The sequence below is a fragment of the Rutilus rutilus genome, assembly GCF_951802725.1.
Source record: "Rutilus rutilus genome assembly, chromosome: 15".
Classification (NCBI taxonomy): Eukaryota; Metazoa; Chordata; class Actinopteri; order Cypriniformes; family Leuciscidae; genus Rutilus; species Rutilus rutilus.
In genome coordinates, this window is record NC_140220.1 from 38,165,312 (window position 1) to 38,183,309 (window position 17,998).

General features: G+C 42.4%; 3 protein-coding genes across 4 annotated transcripts in view; 2 read left to right on the forward strand and 1 right to left on the reverse strand.

The window, feature by feature from the left end:
• LOC311304780 (uncharacterized protein) overlaps nucleotides 1-17,998 on the reverse strand; it is a gene marked incomplete at its 5' end in the record, with an annotated part of 578,336 nt that overhangs the window by 347,412 nt on the left and 212,926 nt on the right. The window lies entirely within an intron of this gene.
• Nucleotides 7,721-9,757, forward strand: htr1e (5-hydroxytryptamine receptor 1E; the record flags this gene model as incomplete). The annotated part of the gene is made up of 2 exons (XM_084432196.1): nucleotides 7,721-7,932; nucleotides 8,576-9,757. The coding sequence occupies exon 2, from the start codon at nucleotides 8,642-8,644 to the stop codon at nucleotides 9,755-9,757; it is 1,116 nt and encodes a 371-aa protein (XP_084288322.1). The 5' UTR covers nucleotides 7,721-7,932; nucleotides 8,576-8,641.
• znf292b (zinc finger protein 292b) overlaps nucleotides 16,812-17,998 on the forward strand; it is a 16,951-nt gene continuing 15,764 nt past the window's right edge. Inside the window, exon 1 of one of the 2 annotated variants that reach the window (XM_084432133.1) lies at nucleotides 16,812-17,004. In XM_084432133.1, the coding sequence (XP_084288259.1) occupies nucleotides 16,843-17,004 (162 nt within the window). In that variant the 5' untranslated portion in view covers nucleotides 16,812-16,842. The remainder of the gene's footprint in view (nucleotides 17,005-17,998) is intronic. The other variant, XM_084432132.1, reaches the window with a different exon arrangement.

Here is a 17,998-nt window from a genome sequence, read left to right on the forward strand (position 1 = left end):
CTCATCCCAGCCCCTCCTCCTCATCCCGGCCCCTCCTCCTCATCCCGGCCCCTCCTCCTCATCCCAGCCCCTCCTCCTCATCCCGGCCCCTCCTCCTCATCCCGGCCCCTCCTGATTTGTTCATCGGAACGTCGTCTCTTTGGTCGTGTGTTGGCCATATCAAAATTCTCAAGAATATACAATTTTAACGTTAGTTGTTGTCTAGGACATCTCTCCTCTAGCTAACTTCCCTCTCCTCCACCCCCCACCCTCCACCCTCCACCCCCCACCCTCCCCTCTCTGACTTTTTGTGATGGAGAAAGAGCCATATTCATCCGTACAGTCACGCAGAGCCGAAGCTCAACAAAAACAATGTTCTTCTGCATAATGCATACAGTTTTGTTTTTCAACCACTAAAGGGCCAAAAGTTAATAAACTCGTGTTTTCTGAGTGTCGGCTGCAAAGATGAAGTTGACGACGCTGACTCTCATCTCTGCAGAACAGTGGATAAGCCAATAGAGAAATGTTGGACTGTTGAGTTAGGACTTGAGTGTGTTTAGTATGCTTGGCGACTTCATTCGGGGTCAGGATAGGGTCGTAATAGCAGATGTTCTTTCTTTTACTCTGTCGATTGTTTGCTATTTTAATGTGTCTTTCCCTGTTTTATTCTTATAAATCTTATGGCTGGTGCCCTTAAACTCATTACGTGGAGTGTCCAAGGGATTGGTCATGTAATAAATAGGTAAATAAATGTTAACCCATTTGAAAAAACTCAAATCCGACATAGCACTGCTTCAGGAAACAGACTGTCTGACACTGCACATTCAGAGCGACAGGCTGGGTATAGGTCAAGTTTACTCTTCCTCCTACTCTCAGAATAAAAGACGTGTTGCCATTCTTATAAATGAACATCTGCCTTTTATTCTGGAACATAAAGAATCAGATCCCGAAGGGAGATTTATTTTGAGTACAGGCTCAATTTTCAAACATCATATAACTAATTTCAATGTTTATGCGCTAAAACTACGATTCACCCCAATTTTATATGGGTGATTTTATTGTTTAATTATCATTGTAAAGGCTTGGGTTTTCTGGCTGGTGACTTTAATAGCATAATGAAAGCTTCTCTAGACAAATCTTCCTCTACAAATGTATCAAACCCCAGATCATCTAAGGCTCTCAATACTTTAAGCAGGGATACATGTTTTATGGAGAAATGGTTGCAGTTGAATCCTAAAGTGAGAGACTACATGTTTTACTCACACCCGCTTAATTGTGCACATTTCACCTATTCTTTTATTCCTAAACAATCTGCGCATGCAGTTCAGTCTCGCCGGTTTTATCAGATCATGCACCAGTGCATTTGCAGATTGATTGTACTTTCAGCATTCCTAGAACTCCAAATTTAAAAGGTTTAATACGTCTCTTCTAAATAATGATCCTTTTTGCTCTTTTATCACAATGTTGGCTGGATAAGAGACTCCCCAGTGTCTTCAGCTGTGATGTGGGATGCAGCTAAAGCCATGTTACGTGGTCATCTTATTTCTTAAACTTCCCACCTCAGGAGAGCTCAAGATAGCAATAGGAAACATCTTGAAAAAGAAGTTATCAGGCTAGAGCAAATACACAAGCAATTCCCTATAGTTTCAAATCTAAAAACATGGGTGAATGCAAGGTCCAAATTGAATATGGATCACACTTGCCATATTCAAAAGATATTGCTTTTCACCAAACAAAAATATTACGAATTTGGTAACAAGTCCAGTCGTTTGCTTGCTCACAATCACAGTAATGATCGTTAAATGAATACGATACGGAATGACATCTCAGGCGATCCCTTGATTATAAATATTTTTTTCAGAGATTTTTATAAATCTCTTTATAGGTCAGAAGCGATGGATTTGAATATTGCTGCTTATCTAATGATATTTCACTGCCTTTTATTACAGAGGAGTATCGGTCTTGCTTAAATGCAGAATTAACAATGGTTTGGACGGCCATTCACACCAAGCCGAACAGGAAGTGTCCAGGCCCAGATGGGTTTCCATTGTAATTTTTATGAAAGATTCTGGCTGAAAATCCATCCAATTCTTATGCCTGTTATTAATAACATTTGGAAGGCAACATCCCCTTTCCCGGAGACACATTAGTCTGCTAAAAACTGTTGGTCTTATAGACCCATTAGCCTTCAATGTGGACTGTAAGATAGTCACAAAAGTCCAGTCCTGCAGACTTGAAACGGTCTGTCACGGATCTCTGAGGGAGGACTCAAATGCAGAATCAGTGTTCAGTGGTTTGACAAAACAGCAGAGAGGATAGTGAGGAAGAGGAGGTGATAACAGTCCCAAACAGTGGGCCGGGAACGAGGCACGACGACAGACAAGCAGAAGAGCAACCGCTGTAACTCAAGATGGCTGTAGGCTGGAGAAGACCAGAGGACACCAGCGATGGCCAGGGGGAACACCAGTACAGCGGCTAACACACTCTCTCAGGCTCTACACCAGGCTTGCTGATAGCCAAGGAGAGGCCAGGGAAGCTCTAGAGACACAGGGAAAGGAAAAGATAGAAACCACAGCAGAACGAATGCACAGCAAACTAAGTAACTGGTACAAATAACACTAAAGACTATAGCAACAAGAAAAGTACTAGTTAAGTACACAGAAGCAAATCTGTTTCCCTTAATAGACCTGATAAAGTAAGGTCATGATGTCTTACTTTCTACAATGATTGAATAAGGTGACATCTCTCATTATTATATTTCCTACAATGGATTAATACATTGCCGGTTCAAGTCGAACAAGCTAATGACTAAACAAGAGGCCGTGGCAACTGGAAACAAGAAGGCCAACACTAACACAGAGCCACGTGTTCAAGCACACACACATTAAACAAACTCAAGGCTGACCTGTGCGAGGAGAACCCTGACACGGCCCGTCCCGAAGCTATCAGTTCTGATCCGGCAGGTTTCGTGAGATCCAGGTGTGGTTCGGATAATGTACGCCGTGCTCTCAATGCCATTCACTACTTTAATATAAAAAAACAAAGCGATGATTTTAATCTTTAAATACATTTATTCAAAACACATTCAAATGCCATTCATACAGACAATGACTTACAGTCGTGATACTGTATGTTTTCAGTGTTGATGTGGGGCTTGAAGCCAGAATGTCCAAAGAATGTTTGAATCATGATATTTATTTTTAAAAACAAACTTTTTTTGATATAATGACTGAGATCAAGATCAAGGGAAAATATTTGATTACTTTTTACTTGTTTGAAACACACCACTTGACTGAATCAATGTTTTTGTGTACAAAACACACAGAACAGAAGAATCCAGCATGAGCACAAGAGTTCGTCTCTGAGACCTCGGCCTCTGCTTTCCAGAGTTCAGACGCAGTATTCATCGGCTCCATCATCTTCATTAGTCATGGCCTCGTCTATCAGACGCCGCTGTGTTTGTTGTGTCTGGCTCACAGTGGAGCGATGACAGTGGGAATGAGCTTTGGAAACTCAGTGACGCGCTGGGGTCGTGACCTCGTGACATCATGACAGCGCTTTCACATCTCTCAGACTGTCTCCGAACGTTTTATTTCATCCCCTTCACGTTATCTGTCGAACCATACGACTTACAAAACAACTTTTTTGACCCAGATACCAAGTCTTTATTTACAGTCCTTTTATTTCTGGCTAAAATGTATTCTGCTGAGGTGGTCCAGCTTCCATCGGTTTCCTCGTGGACATCTCAGGTATCAGCCTCTTTTCCTTTGGAGAAACTAACCTGATCTTAATCACAAGTTTGGAGAAACTAACCTGATCTTAATCACAAGTTTGGAGAAACTAACCTGATCTTAATCACAAGTTTGGAGAAACTAACCTGATCTTAATCACAAGTTTGGAGAAACTAACCTGATCTTAATCACAAGTTTGGAGAAACTAACCTGATCTTAATCACAAGTTTGGAGAAACTAACCTGATCTTAATCACAAGTTTGGAGAAACTAACCTGATCTTAATCACAAGTTGGACAAAGTTAGGAGACTATAGAAACCTGTGGATTCTTTCCTACAGAAACTCTGACCTGTTTCTAGAGGACTATGGGTTTTTATTTCTTTTTCTGTCATGTTTCTGAGTCATTTATGCAGGAAGAAATATATACTTTTTTATATGTAATTGTTTTATCTCAGCGCTTTGGGTTTGTTTGTCTGTCTGTTCTTTGATATTATTGTAAAAATCTATTAAAAATATAAACCTGATGAACACAGTTAAGTTAATCAGAGCTAATAAAAAAATGACAGTGATTTTTAAACCCACTAAACTGAACAGAATCTGATATCAGTCACTTTTACACTTTTACTCCGTCTAAGTTACGCTGTAAAATGTGTTAGCCTGCAATTATTACTTTAAAGAGAGTTTTTACTTGATTTAATTGAGTTTTTGGTTTGTATAAATGAATGTATATCGGTTGATTTATCAATATTGAATAATATTTTTGACTGAATACAAGCAGTTAATTTTAATGTTATAATGTTTCCTGATGATTCTCAGTGTTATAATGACGGTCTAAAACCACTGTCTGTCAGGAAAACCACACTCGTGTGTTCAATGGGGTGAGCTTCACAAAACCTGTCAAAAACCTCGTCATATTTCACCCCAAAATGAAAAGAAATGTGAGAAATTAAAATGTTCCTATAGAAATTGAATCATTGTGATTTGTTGAACTGAATTTGATAAAGAAATGTTCAAATAATTTAAATAAAAGAAAATGAGCAGTAACATGACGTTCAATATATTAAATAGTAATGCCAATTAAATGAGTAGCCTATGATTAATTTTCTATTTTGAGGTGAAATAAGTCAGAATATAAGTCATCACACCCTTTTCTTCATTTGCAGTGTGCATGAAATGAGTGTTGCTCACGAATGTGTGGACATGATAGTGTTTCTGTCTCTGTCCCCACCAAGTGGAAGAGTGAAGAACCTCCAGATATGAGTGAAGAACCTCCAGATATGACTCTTCTATGAGTGAAGAACCTCCAGATGTATGAGTGAAGAACCTCCAGATGTATGAGTGAAGAACCTCCAGATATGACTCTTCTATGAGTGAAGAACCTCCAGAACCTTCTTCATCTTCCCTGAGACAGTCTGAGAGATGTGAAAGCGCTGTCATGATGTCACGAGGTCACGACCCCAGCGCGTCACTGAGTTTCCAAAGCTCATTCCCACTGTCATCGCTCCACTGTGAGCCAGACACAACAAACACAGCGGCGTCTGGTAGACGAGGCCATGACTAATGAAGATGTTGGAGACGATGAATACTGCGTCTGAACTCTGGAAAGCAGAGGCCGAGGTCTCAGAGATGAACTCTTGTGTTCATGCTGGATTCTTCTGTTCTGTGTCTGTGTGTTTTGTACACAAAAACATTGATTCAGTCAAGTGGTGTGTTTCAAACAAGTAAAAAGTAATCAAATATTTCCCCTTGATCTTGATCTCAGTCATTATATCAAAAAAAGTTTTTTTTAAAAATAAATATCATGATTCAAACATTCATTTAGACATTTTGGCTTCAAGCCCCACATCAACACTGAAAACATACAGTATCACGACTGTAAGTCATTGTCTGTATGAATAGCATTTTAATATGCTTTGAATAAATGTATTTAGATTACTAATACACTTAAAGGCACAATATGTATTTTCCGCCACTAGGGGTCGCTAACCTCCTACAGTAACACAGGCGTAGGTTGATGACGCATAAGCGGAATCATGGAACTTGTCGTCATGCGAAGGATCTAATAATGTTTAAGGATGAGTGAATACACTGATGTAACATGACTGATATGAAGCAGGGCGCGAGTGCTAATGAGAGACAGATGTCAGCGCCACACGCGAGTCCCGCGCATATAAAGGAATGAGGACATTTCATTCTACCGAACTAACGGCCCGCTAGCGCTGAATAACACTCACAGGGCAGTTTATCAGACGAATGAAACGTGTGAGGGAACGCAGCGCTGTTTCACTCGCTCTACACTATCAGACTAAACTGCATTTGAGTGTGTTAAAGTAATGTTATTCTGTGTGTTAGTTTGTCTGTATGAGACTAGCAGTGAGCTAGATCAACATTAGAATAACATACTGATCATATTCTAACATTTCATCTTGTTGAGCTGTATAACATTGATTAGTTTTATGTACATTTGCTCACCTGTCTAATAAAGTACATGGAGGAGCGGCGTCTCTGTCGAGTCGAAGTTAGCCGCGGACGCTAGCTCTCGGCATCTCGAATACGCCACGGTGATATTGATCCTCGTTTTAGTTCTCCTTTCCTCCCAAAGTCCGCTTGCCGTGGTCCATAATGTTTGAACGAAACAACAACAGCGTGAGCGCGCCGCTAGACGTTACGCAGTCGTCCACAAGGTTGCACTATTTAAAATTGTGAATTTCTCTGAATTTACAAATTCTTGGAAACATTTAGGATAATGTAAGGACACAATTGAACGAAATATATAACACTGTGCAAGTGGTTTTGGGATATTTTAAAGGAACACTCCACCGTTGTCCATTACTGCGCCGAGTCGAAGTGCTCCCAGTGCTAATCCGCCATACACTATAGTTATCCTTTTTACCCGCTTAGAAAAGCGCCACGTTTTATTTTGTGTCACCATGCTTGGTCGTGTAACTACTCGTGTAACTGTATTTAAATAGGGAAAACGTGGAGGTGTTTGGTCGCTTCTAGCTTCATCTCTGTTTGGTCCCTAATGAATGAACTGGGCTAAGCTAAGCGCTATCAAAGTGTCGCGCGCGCCAGAGCGATTGAGTGCACGCACTGAGACGAGAGAGGTGTGTATCAATTCCTCTTAGTTAAGGGAATAACATAGTTTAATATGAAAAAACGGTGGAGTGTTCCTTTAATACAAAAATCTTACATAATGTGCCTTTAAATGAACCCAGACCCAAATGCCAGTCAGCTTATATGCAGTTTCTGCACTGTGAAGATGATTTTAATAAGGCATAATCCAATCCGAATTTTGGGAAATTAATGGAAAATGGGAAAAGATGGAAAATGGGGGACAAGCCATTTCATTTTAATAAAACTCCCAGTCTTAAGGATTTGTATGTCTTGTTGGGTCTGAATCAGGGTTATTATAGTTAAATGAAACTGAAACATATTCGTAAATTGAAAAGAAATAAACGTTACTGAAATGAAATATAAAAAACTTTTGGTATCACTGTCACACACTGCATATAGTTTTTATTTCAGTTTTAGTTATTTTAGTACATCCAGTTAAACAATTAAAATGGGAAATCTTGCTTTGACAACTATCTTAAGAAAAAAAAAAAAGCATTTAAAATGTTTTTTATGGTTTAGTTTTAGTTAACTAACCCCGAATTGTAATCCATTACATATCAAACACTTGTCTTTATTTTTTCATGTGTGGAATCGAGTAAAAGCCAGTGCACATTTAAACCACGAGTCCTGTCCTGAGCTTCCTCTTCCTGCTGTGTTTCCTGGGATCTGCAGTGACTCCACTCGTGAGTTTCAGCGACGGGCTTCACTTCTGGACGTGTGTGTGTGTGTGTGTGTGTGTGTGGACAGGTGTGCGCTCAGGCCTGTGTGTGACGACAGCCGCTTTAGAAAGATCCCACAACTGCCTGTAATGAGTCGGCCTGCGCAAACACGGCTCGCACGGAGGGCTGGATGATCTGCTCGAGAAGAGCTCGACGTGATTGTGTGATTGTGAGGCTTCAACCTGACCTCTGACCTCTAAAGACCGGCCGACCTGTCAATCAAACCTGTGAAATCACAGGCAACTGTTGTGTGATTGCTCATTCATGGCGTTATCATTACTGTGATTGCACTGGCACCTGAAGGAGACACCTAAAACACCAGTGTGTTTGTGTGTGAGAGTGAACATGGACAGAGATACACAGTCTCGAGGGAGAGGAAGGACTGGGTGAGTTTACTAACACTCTCTTAGTTATTAATTCTTTAATGCTGCTGGTTTTATGAATGCTAGATAACGAACTACACGTTATCCCTCACATAATGTAGTGCTAGCCATCACATGCTCATCATGCGGTGATGTTAGTGGCCAACACTGTTGTTTGCCATCAGTTGACTTGATGGACACTGGGATGTTTTTTTGTTTGTGTGTGTGTGTGTGTGTGTGTGTGTGTGTGTGTGTGTGTGTGTGTGTGTGTGTGTGTGTGTGTGTGGTTACAATCAGTAACCACACACACACACCAACAGCGTTTCTGAAAAATATCGATCCCGGGTCGTGTTGGCGTTCACACAGAAGGCGTTCTGGCAATTTGCCGGGATCATCGCGCCGTGTGAAAGGGGCTTAATAAACAAGGGTTCGAGACCGACTCGGGGCTGTTAGGAGTGAAGGCTGAGCTTTGGAGGCGAGGACTGAAGAGAGGAGTGTGTTTGTTTGGGTTGATTTCAAATATCAACAATGTCCAACAGCGTTTCTGAAAAATAGCTCACCCCACCTTTAAGATCCAATGGTTGATCGGATGGTTAGAGTGGACAGAGAAAGTTTCATTGATATATAAGACACTTGTTAACTCATGGTCTGTCTGTGTGTTTGACAGGCCGTCGCTGATCCAGCGCAGGAGTCTTCGGGGCTTTAGTCCTGGAGCGGAGCCAGTGGGATTCGGATGGAGATGGAGCGATACCTGGGAGAAAGCGCCGGTGCTCCGGCCAACAGCACCAACAGCACGGCCACACCAGGAGCGGCGTTCCCCGCGGAGGGGCTCTCGCAGCGGTTAGCCGTGGTGGCTCTGCTAGCGCTGCTGACGCTGCTGACGGCCCTGGTGAACGGCGCGGTCATCGCTGCCATCTGCACCACCAAGAAGCTCCACCTCCCTGCCAACTACCTGATCTGCTCGCTGGCCGTCACAGACCTGCTGGTGGCCGTGCTGGTGATGCCCGTCAGCATCTTGTACATCACGGTGGAGGTGTGGCTGCTGGGGCCGTTCGTGTGCGAGGCCTGGCTGAGCGTGGACATGACCTGCTGCACCTGCTCCATCCTGCACCTGTGCGTGATCGCGCTGGACCGCTACTGGGCCATCACTAAAGCCATCGAGTACGCCCGCAAGAGGACGGCCCGGCGCGCCGCCGCCATGGTGGCCACCGTCTGGCTGATCTCCGTCTTCATCTCCATCCCGCCGCTGTTCTGGAGGCAGCGCGGCGACGGCTCGCAGCAGTGCATCATCGAGCACGACCACGTGGGCTACACCATTTACTCCACCTTCGGCGCGTTCTACATCCCCATGACTCTGATCCTCATCCTGTACTCGCGCATCTACAGCGCCGCTAAGACGCTGTACCAGAAGCGCGGCTCCTCGCGGCACCTCAGCAGCCGCAGCACCGACAGCCAGATCTCGGTGAACCACTGCCGGGTCACGCACGCCTTCTGCGTCTCGGACGTGTCCAGCTCTGACCCCGCCGCCGAGAACACCGTCCGCGCGCCGTCCTTCGACACGGAGGCGCCGGAGCTGGACGAGAGGAACCAGATCTGCACGTCTCGGGAGAGGAAGGCGGCGCGGATCCTGGGCCTGATCCTGGGAGCCTTCATCCTGTGCTGGCTGCCATTCTTCCTGAAGGAGCTGCTGGTGGGGCTGATGCTGCTGAAGCCCTCGCCGCAGGTGTCCGACGCCCTCACCTGGCTGGGCTACGTCAACTCCCTCATCAACCCGCTGCTCTACACCAGCTTCAACGAGGACTTCAAGCAGGCCTTCAAGAGGCTGGTCCGGCGCAAGGAGCACACATAAGGGAGCGTTCTGGAAGTTGGATTCATATGTCTAAACGTCCAGCAGGAGTAGGGAAAGCACACATGATGCAGTGTCCTTGGGAAGAGCAGATTACAGTTTTTTTTTATAAAATCCAATGAAAAACCACTGTCTGCTTTTCTAGCACATCATCATTTGATTCCTGAGCAACGGCGTGAAAGACACAGTGGTATTTCTGGAAGTTGGATTCGTACGTCAAAACCATAGATTGTAAAAAAATATGGGCATAGTGTGTGTGTGACGTCACCCGTAGTGTTTCTGAAGAGCGTTTTTGAAGCCCAAACTGGGCGGAGCCGGCCGTCGCCATCTTGGCAGCGCGTCACTCGCGGATAAACAGAAATGTGCAGCGAGGCGGATTAGCTGAGGTGACGTGGCGCTAACACTAGCAGACAAACGGCTAGTAGTGACATCAGCGGCTATCCACCTGTCACTCAAGTGGCCACGCCCTTAATTATGCAGAACTTTAAGGTTTAATATCATTTAAACGGATGAGTTATTAAAACATTCACCCGCCTCACAGTCGTCATGAAGGGCAAAATTTGCTATATAGACCAAAACCACTTTTTGTACCAGACTGTAAATGTGTTTTTTCTGCTGTAAAGTTGGGCATTTTAACATGGGGGTTTATGGGATTGACTCTCTTTTGCAGCCGGTCTCTAGTGGCCAGTGGATGAACTGCAGTTGTTGGATTCAAGAGAGAGACGGGAAGGTTGCCGCTTGGTCTAAACGTCCAGCGGGAGTAGGGAAAGCACACATGATGCAGTGTCCTTGGGAAGAGCGGATTACGTTTTTAAATACAATCCAATGAAAAACCACTGTCTGCTTTTCTAGCACCTCATCATTTGATTCCTGAGCGACGGCGTGGAAGGCACAGTGGTATTTCCCCTTCAGCGTACTTCCTCCTGGAACTGGAGTGTGGACGGGACACATCCAAAGGGCTCGTTCTGTGTTTTTGTATGTAACTAATAGGTCATTATTTCATTCTCATTCTTGGCTGAAGCATTTGATTGGTCAAATCTGTGTAGTGCAACATGAGTCATCGACATTATAAACTGTTTTCCAGGAGGAGAAAGATGAATAAAAATACTTGTAATACTAGTTTACTGTTAACCAAACTTTTTTTTTTTTAAGTTGATGAACTTTAAGTTTAACATTTGGATTGCATGCAGAGTTTTCAGGTCTGTGTATCAAATCTGGCCCAAATATAAAGTCTCAACATTTGCCACTCCTGTACCTGAAACACACGAATTACAGCCACAGGTATGTGTTATACACTATTTAAACTTGAAAATCACTATATAGTAGTAAACATAAAATATAATTTATGCAATACTTCAAACTTTTCACTTGCAGGAAAACAATCAACCCCAATTTAAACTGTTACCTCAAACACTACAACATTATTGCACTCAAAATCATGTATCTCGAAACACACTAACTCAGGCAGCTTGGGTGTGGGGTTCAGTTCCCATCATGCACCGCGGCTGAAATAATAATGATTGATTTTATTGTTTATGAACTTTATTGTTTGTGTTATTGCAATGGTGTTAATTTTGGCTCAGGGACCAAACCAGCGTTTGAGCTGAAACTGCTCTGCTGGGGGCTGTGCTGAGGCGAAGTCACATGACGCTTTTTTGATGTGCATCAAGAGATTTATTTGGTAAATGTGTTTCCATCATAGTTCATGCGCATGTCGTCTTGTTGGATAAAAAAACTATCCAACTCGATTTAGTGCATACATTTTTATGCACTTTTTTTTTTTTTTTTTTTTTAAGCCATATTCCAAAATCCGCATAAGAATAGGTGGGTGGAAGCTTAGCTAGAGTCATTAGACGCGTTTCTATTACAGATTTGCGTAAAACTTTTGCGATATTTTCTAAATGTCGATAAAAACCAACTGCGAAATGACGGCGTTTCCATTAACCGATGAAATGCGACTAAAATGTAATTTCTCCTCTCGCGATAATCTTTCAAAAATCATGCCACCGGATGTTAGTAGGTTTACGTATATCCCAGCACCGCACTGGCCATTATTGTTAAGGGAAGGAGACGTATGTGTGTTATCCAGCATTAATGGCGAGGAAAGACCTTTACACCTGTGAGCGGCTCATATGAGGAGTTTCTGGGTGTTTCTCCCTCATTCTGCTTCAAGCTCTTGATAAATTATGGCATTTCTTTGTTGTTTAGAATCCAGTATTCCTGTAATTCTTTTGTCTTTTATGAGTTTATTAAAGAACTCTGTCTCGTCTTCTGTCCAAACACACCGCGTCATCTTTAAATAATGATGTTACATACGTCAGGTGACCTGAGTGTAAATGCAAAAAAAACTGTTTCAATTGCAGTTTTATGAAATATTCTTTTTTCGAATTGCCTGAAAAACCACTTCATGTAAGACTAACAACTTTTTTGCAAAATATGGGCATATTTATGAAATTGACGTGTTTCAATTGGGCGTATTTTGAATTCGCAATTTCAGTTTGCACAGTTTGAAGATGAATGGTAACATGGCTACTGTGGTTTGAGTTTTGGAGAAGAACGCTTCAGGAAAGATCTCTCTCTTTGGCATGTGTTGGAGGGAGGCGTTACACTCACACCTGCACACCTGTACCTGTCTATTGGTGGATGGGTTTGATCAACTCATAGATCACAGCTCATCATGTCAGAACAGTGGGCAACAGGATTGTGTTCTTGACCTCCAACACACACACTACAGTGATGCTGTGGTGCATGATGGGAAGCGAGCCGTGCTCCTCAGACTTAAGTACGAATAACATGCTTGTGTGGTACGACATCTGAAGTGCTAAACTTGAGTGTGTTCAGTAAAGAGCTGTTTTCCCAGACGCCCTGCTCCCCTTGGCCAGCTGCGAGGACGAGACGCTCTTCACATCTCCCGTGCTGTACACCGCTGGGCCTGCAGGGTCATGTGATCATCATAACTGGCACAACTTAAGTTCATGGAAATTTAAAGAGACACGTTCATTAAACTCAAAAGCATTAGAAATATCCAAATGCTCATAAGTATTAATTGATTTCAACTCATTTGTATAGTTTACACCAGGGTTTACAGTAAAGAGAGCTGCCAACTCTCACGCATTCACTGTGAGACTCACTTTCCACACGCTCTCACGCCACACATCCGTTTCTCACGCAGCAAAGAGGACACGCAGACCGACAGACAGACTAGACAGAGCATTACTTATGATACCTCCTTATAGATTCTGTCACTTTTATTACGAAATTCAAAAAATAAATACCGTTTTGGCGCTTGTAAATGTGACGCGACAGATCCCTCGCGGCATGTGACCCGATCATCTCTACTAGCTAATAGTAAATACACACGAATGAACACTGTTGAAAGATACAGTAGGCTTGCCGAAATGTATATTCCTCATACATAATATTGACCAATCAATCAAACAAAGGGGTCAAACAGCTGGAGAACAATCCTGTCACAGAACATTTACCTCAGGAAAGCCATTTGATGCCCATAACAGGCTTTCGCACGCTGTGGGTTAGAAAAAACAGTTGGCTAGAAAAAAAGAGCTAGAGTATTTTGCTAAATATGTGTACTATATTACATATTTATTATATTTTTACTTATATCATTAAATAAAGTTGTTATTATAAATAAAAAAAACGCATTATATTTAATTTGAGTTATCTTGAACCTGATCTGTAATCCTGCCAGCTGATAGGCTCTCTGTAGGCTATATCTACAGCATTAGGTGAGTTGTTTTTTTCTTGAGAAAAATGAATGCCTATCTTGTGTAGCCTACCTAATATTTATCCAAATGACTCAATATTAAATCAAATCACAATAATTGAATTGAAATAATAAAAAATTGTATCATGTAAACATTGTAACATGATGTCACTAACCAAATAAAATTCAGTTTAGTTACTAAAATGTTTTGACAATCACAATACACTTATTGTGATGCAATAAAAAAAATGACATCCCCCAAGCCACAATCCACTGTAAATTAAATTAATTAGATAGCCTACATATGATTTGATAGTAAAAACATATAAAGTGTTGAGTCTGGTGTGTGTAGGCCTATTTTGTACAACATTTGCAACTGTTTTTATCATTTAATTAGAAGCACCACAGTTTTAAACACCCTTCTGTTAGTTACACAGCGACGACATGTAGAGCTTTAGTTAAAAAATGCAAAGTACTGAAAATGTAATAAATAAAAGCTCTGTAAACACTTTTTTTACAAGACTATAAGTGTGTCCCATCAAGTAATCAAAAGATCTACACACACTTGCAGTCTTTACGTCTACTTGAACACTTTGGCTGAATAGAGGAAATACGTCATGCAAGTAAAAGACCACAAGTGTGTGTGTGTGTGTGTGTGTGTGTGTGTGTGTGTGTGTGTGTGTGTGTGTTCGGACCAGGCAGTGGGAAACGATCCGTGAGGTCTTGCTCTTGAGACGCTGCAGTGTCGCCCTCATGAGGCCCAGCGCAGACACACACACACTCACTCACACACACTCCTCCAGTGAAGGCCAGCGCAGACACACACACACACACACACACACACACACACACACACACACACACACATGTCTGGTTCACTATCTTTGTGGGGACTCTCCATAGACGTAATGGTTTTTATACCGTACAAACTGTATATTCTGTCCCCTTACACTAACCCTACCCCTAAACCTACCCATCACACACACACACACACACACACACTAACCCTACCCCTAAACCTACCCATCACACACACACTAACCCTACCCCTAAACCTACCCATCACAGGAAGCATTCTGCATTTTTACTTTCTCAAAACAACTCATCCTGTGTGATTTATAAGCCTTTTGAAAAGCGGGGACCGCTGGCTGGTCCCCACAATGTAGGTGATCTCAGGTTTTACTATTCTTATGGGGACATTTGGTCCCCACAATGTAATATAAACAAGGGCACACACACACACACACACACACACACACACACACACACACACACACCTCCAGTGAAGGCCAGTTCTACAATCTTATAAGACACTGAAGACTGGAGTAATGATGCTGAAAGTCCAGCTTTGATCACAGGAATAAATGATACTTTATTATATATTCACATAGAAAACAGCAGATTTACACTGGAATAATATTTCTAACACACAGACAACGCCACAACACGATCAGCTAACACACAGACAACGCCACAACACGATCAGCTAACACACAGACAACGCCACAACACGATCAGCTAACACACAGACAACGCCACAACACGATCAGCTAACACACAGACAACGCCACAACACGATCAGCTAACACACAGACAACGCCACAACACGATCAGCTAACACACAGACAACGCCACAACACGATCAGCTAACACACAGACAACGCCACAACACGATAAGCTAACACACAGACAACGCCACAACACGATCAGCTAACACACAGACAACGCCACAACACGATAAGCTAACACACAGACAACGCCACACACAGACAACGCCACAACATGATCAGCTAACACACAGATAACGCCACAACACGATCAGCTAACACACAGATAACGCCACAACACGATCCTTTAGGTTTTTATGACTCTTTAAAGATCTCACTGCATATCTAAACACTTTATGTATTAATGCATTATTTAGTCATTTCAATACAACCCAGGTATATTTCAAAAGCAAAAGTTATGGCTGATCAATCTATGTAGAATATGGCCATGATATGTGTCCTTATATACTGAATAAAACTAAGATAGAAATCACATTAGATAGTTTTCTTTTACCAGAAGTGGAAATAGAGGTGCATCTGAAATCATTTCTCTACACATTCATCTCTACATAAAACTAATCAATTATGCAAAAATATTCTTTATTCAGAAATATTCCAGGTGTTTTTTATTTCTCTTAGATAAAACATGTTGGGAATGTTGTGTTCATTGATCATCCATCCAGTCAGTCTTCCAGGAAGTCACATCTTATCTCACACACACAGACATCAGTAAGTGCTTCGTGGTTTGAGTCAAATGCTTTATCTTATTTGATAAAAAAAAATCCAATCAGTTTGATCATATAAAATGCCATAATTGTGCGATACTAATAAAGATACTGAAAAGTGTTTTCTGTGGTAAATGAATGATAAATACAATCAACGGTCAAATGATGTGGAAATGGAAAAAAGAGACACTTTTACTAGTCATAAAGGTAGTTTTACTCCTTCCTCAGCACACCTACAGCTGTGATCAACGGCTGTCTTCCCACACGTAATGATCTTATTCATGCATGTCGACAACACACACACTTAATGACCATGCTTTAACAGAGATGTGTCGTTAATGTGCACACTGAAAGCAGACAGTAAGCAGATTTTAATAGCAGTGTGAGTCTCGTCTTTTTCGGTCTCTGAGATAATATCAGATCAGATCAGATCAGTTTAGATAGTTTAGATCAGATGAGCGGCTGTGAGTTTCTCCAGTTACTCACTGTCTTTTAATGCTGTAGGAAACAGTTTATCTGAAGAAAAGATCTACACTTTTAAGGGTTACAGTGGTCTGTCTATCTGCCCTTGATGAAAGATATACTGCTGGACACTGACACATATGCAGCGGTTTATTAACAAAACGCTGCATAAAAGAGAAATGCTTATTATTGTTGGCATACTAAACCTCACTCACCAACAGGACTTTTAAAACCACATATTACGGAGGAAAACTAAGTAAATAAAAAGAAATAAAATAAAATCATAAACTCCTGTCACAGTCCATAAGACTTTAAAAAAATGTTTCGCGTATTTTCTCCAAGCTAGTGGTACACCAATTATCTCAAATTTTACATATATAATTCTTTCCTAGTATTAACATTATTTTCAAATAATACATGACGAGCTATAGTTTGATATTCTACAAACTTCACATGAACAATAATATTTATTGGAAACGATTATTATTTCCAGAAATGTGCCTATACTCGTAAGATAAATGTTTGCCCCGAGCGCGCGCAGGGTCACGTGACTCGGCCAGTACGTCAGCACGCACAGTGATTTGGCGTCACGTGACGCGCTGTGCGTACGCGGCGGAATTGGAAGTGAAGATGGCGGACGAGGAGGCCGAGCAGGACCGCGGCGAGCGGAGCGACGCTTCTAGCGCTCTGAACGCGCTCGCAACGCGCCTGGAGGACGCCGCAGCGGCCCTGAGGAGCAGCCAGGAGTCTCCCGGCGAGCGCGCGTCGCAGTACTGCTATGAGTTCTGTCAGGTGAGCGCGCATTCACAGCAGCGTCCAGCTCACTCGTAAACACAGGTCCCGCGGAGGAGAAGTGCTGCCTCGGTGTGTGTGCGACGAGCTCACACACTGCTCCGCTGTCCTAACGCGTTTATAGAGGGTCGCTGTGTTATTCCGCGTCGTTGTTGTGTCTGAATCAGTGAGTGTGTGTGTCGGACGCAGGACTGTAAACAAGCACGCAGCGCGCGCGCGCACAACTGCAGAACCACCACCATCACCACCACCATCATCATCATCATCATCATCATCTTCATCAATAACAGCATCATAACCCATCACACACTGCACAACACTCTCATAATCCCACACTAGTCCTGCACAACATCATACGTCACACCCAGGACATCATCATTATAGTCTATTGCTAACCTCAGTCTCTCAATGCTAATCACTGATCACCAGCAGACCCCTATACACTTCATCATCTTCATCATCATCATCAGTCTCTCAATGCTAATCACTGCACTGATCACCAGCAGACCCCTATACACTTCATCATCTTCATCATCATCATCAGTCTCTCAATGCTAATCACTGATCACCAGCAGACCCCTATACACTTCATCATCTTCATCATCATCATCAGTCTCTCAATGCTAATCACTGATCACCAGCAGACCCCTATACACTTCATCATCTTCATCATCAGGGTCTGTGATTGGCAGATTATAACAGTAACAGTGTAATCTGACTGCACATCACTATCATAATCTGTCAGTCTATAATGATATGCGGTGAGTGGCATGTTGTGCAGGAACATCATAAAGTGAGCAACATGATTAATTAATTACTAGCTGCACATCATCATCATCATCATCATCATGTAGCTTGTCATCATAACTTAAGAAAAGACATTCAGTTTGCCTCATCTGTGTGTGTGTGAAGGTCCACATGTGTGTGTGTGTGTGTGTGTGTGTGTGTGTGTGTGTGTGTGTGTGTGTGTGAAGGTCCACATGTCTGTGTGTGT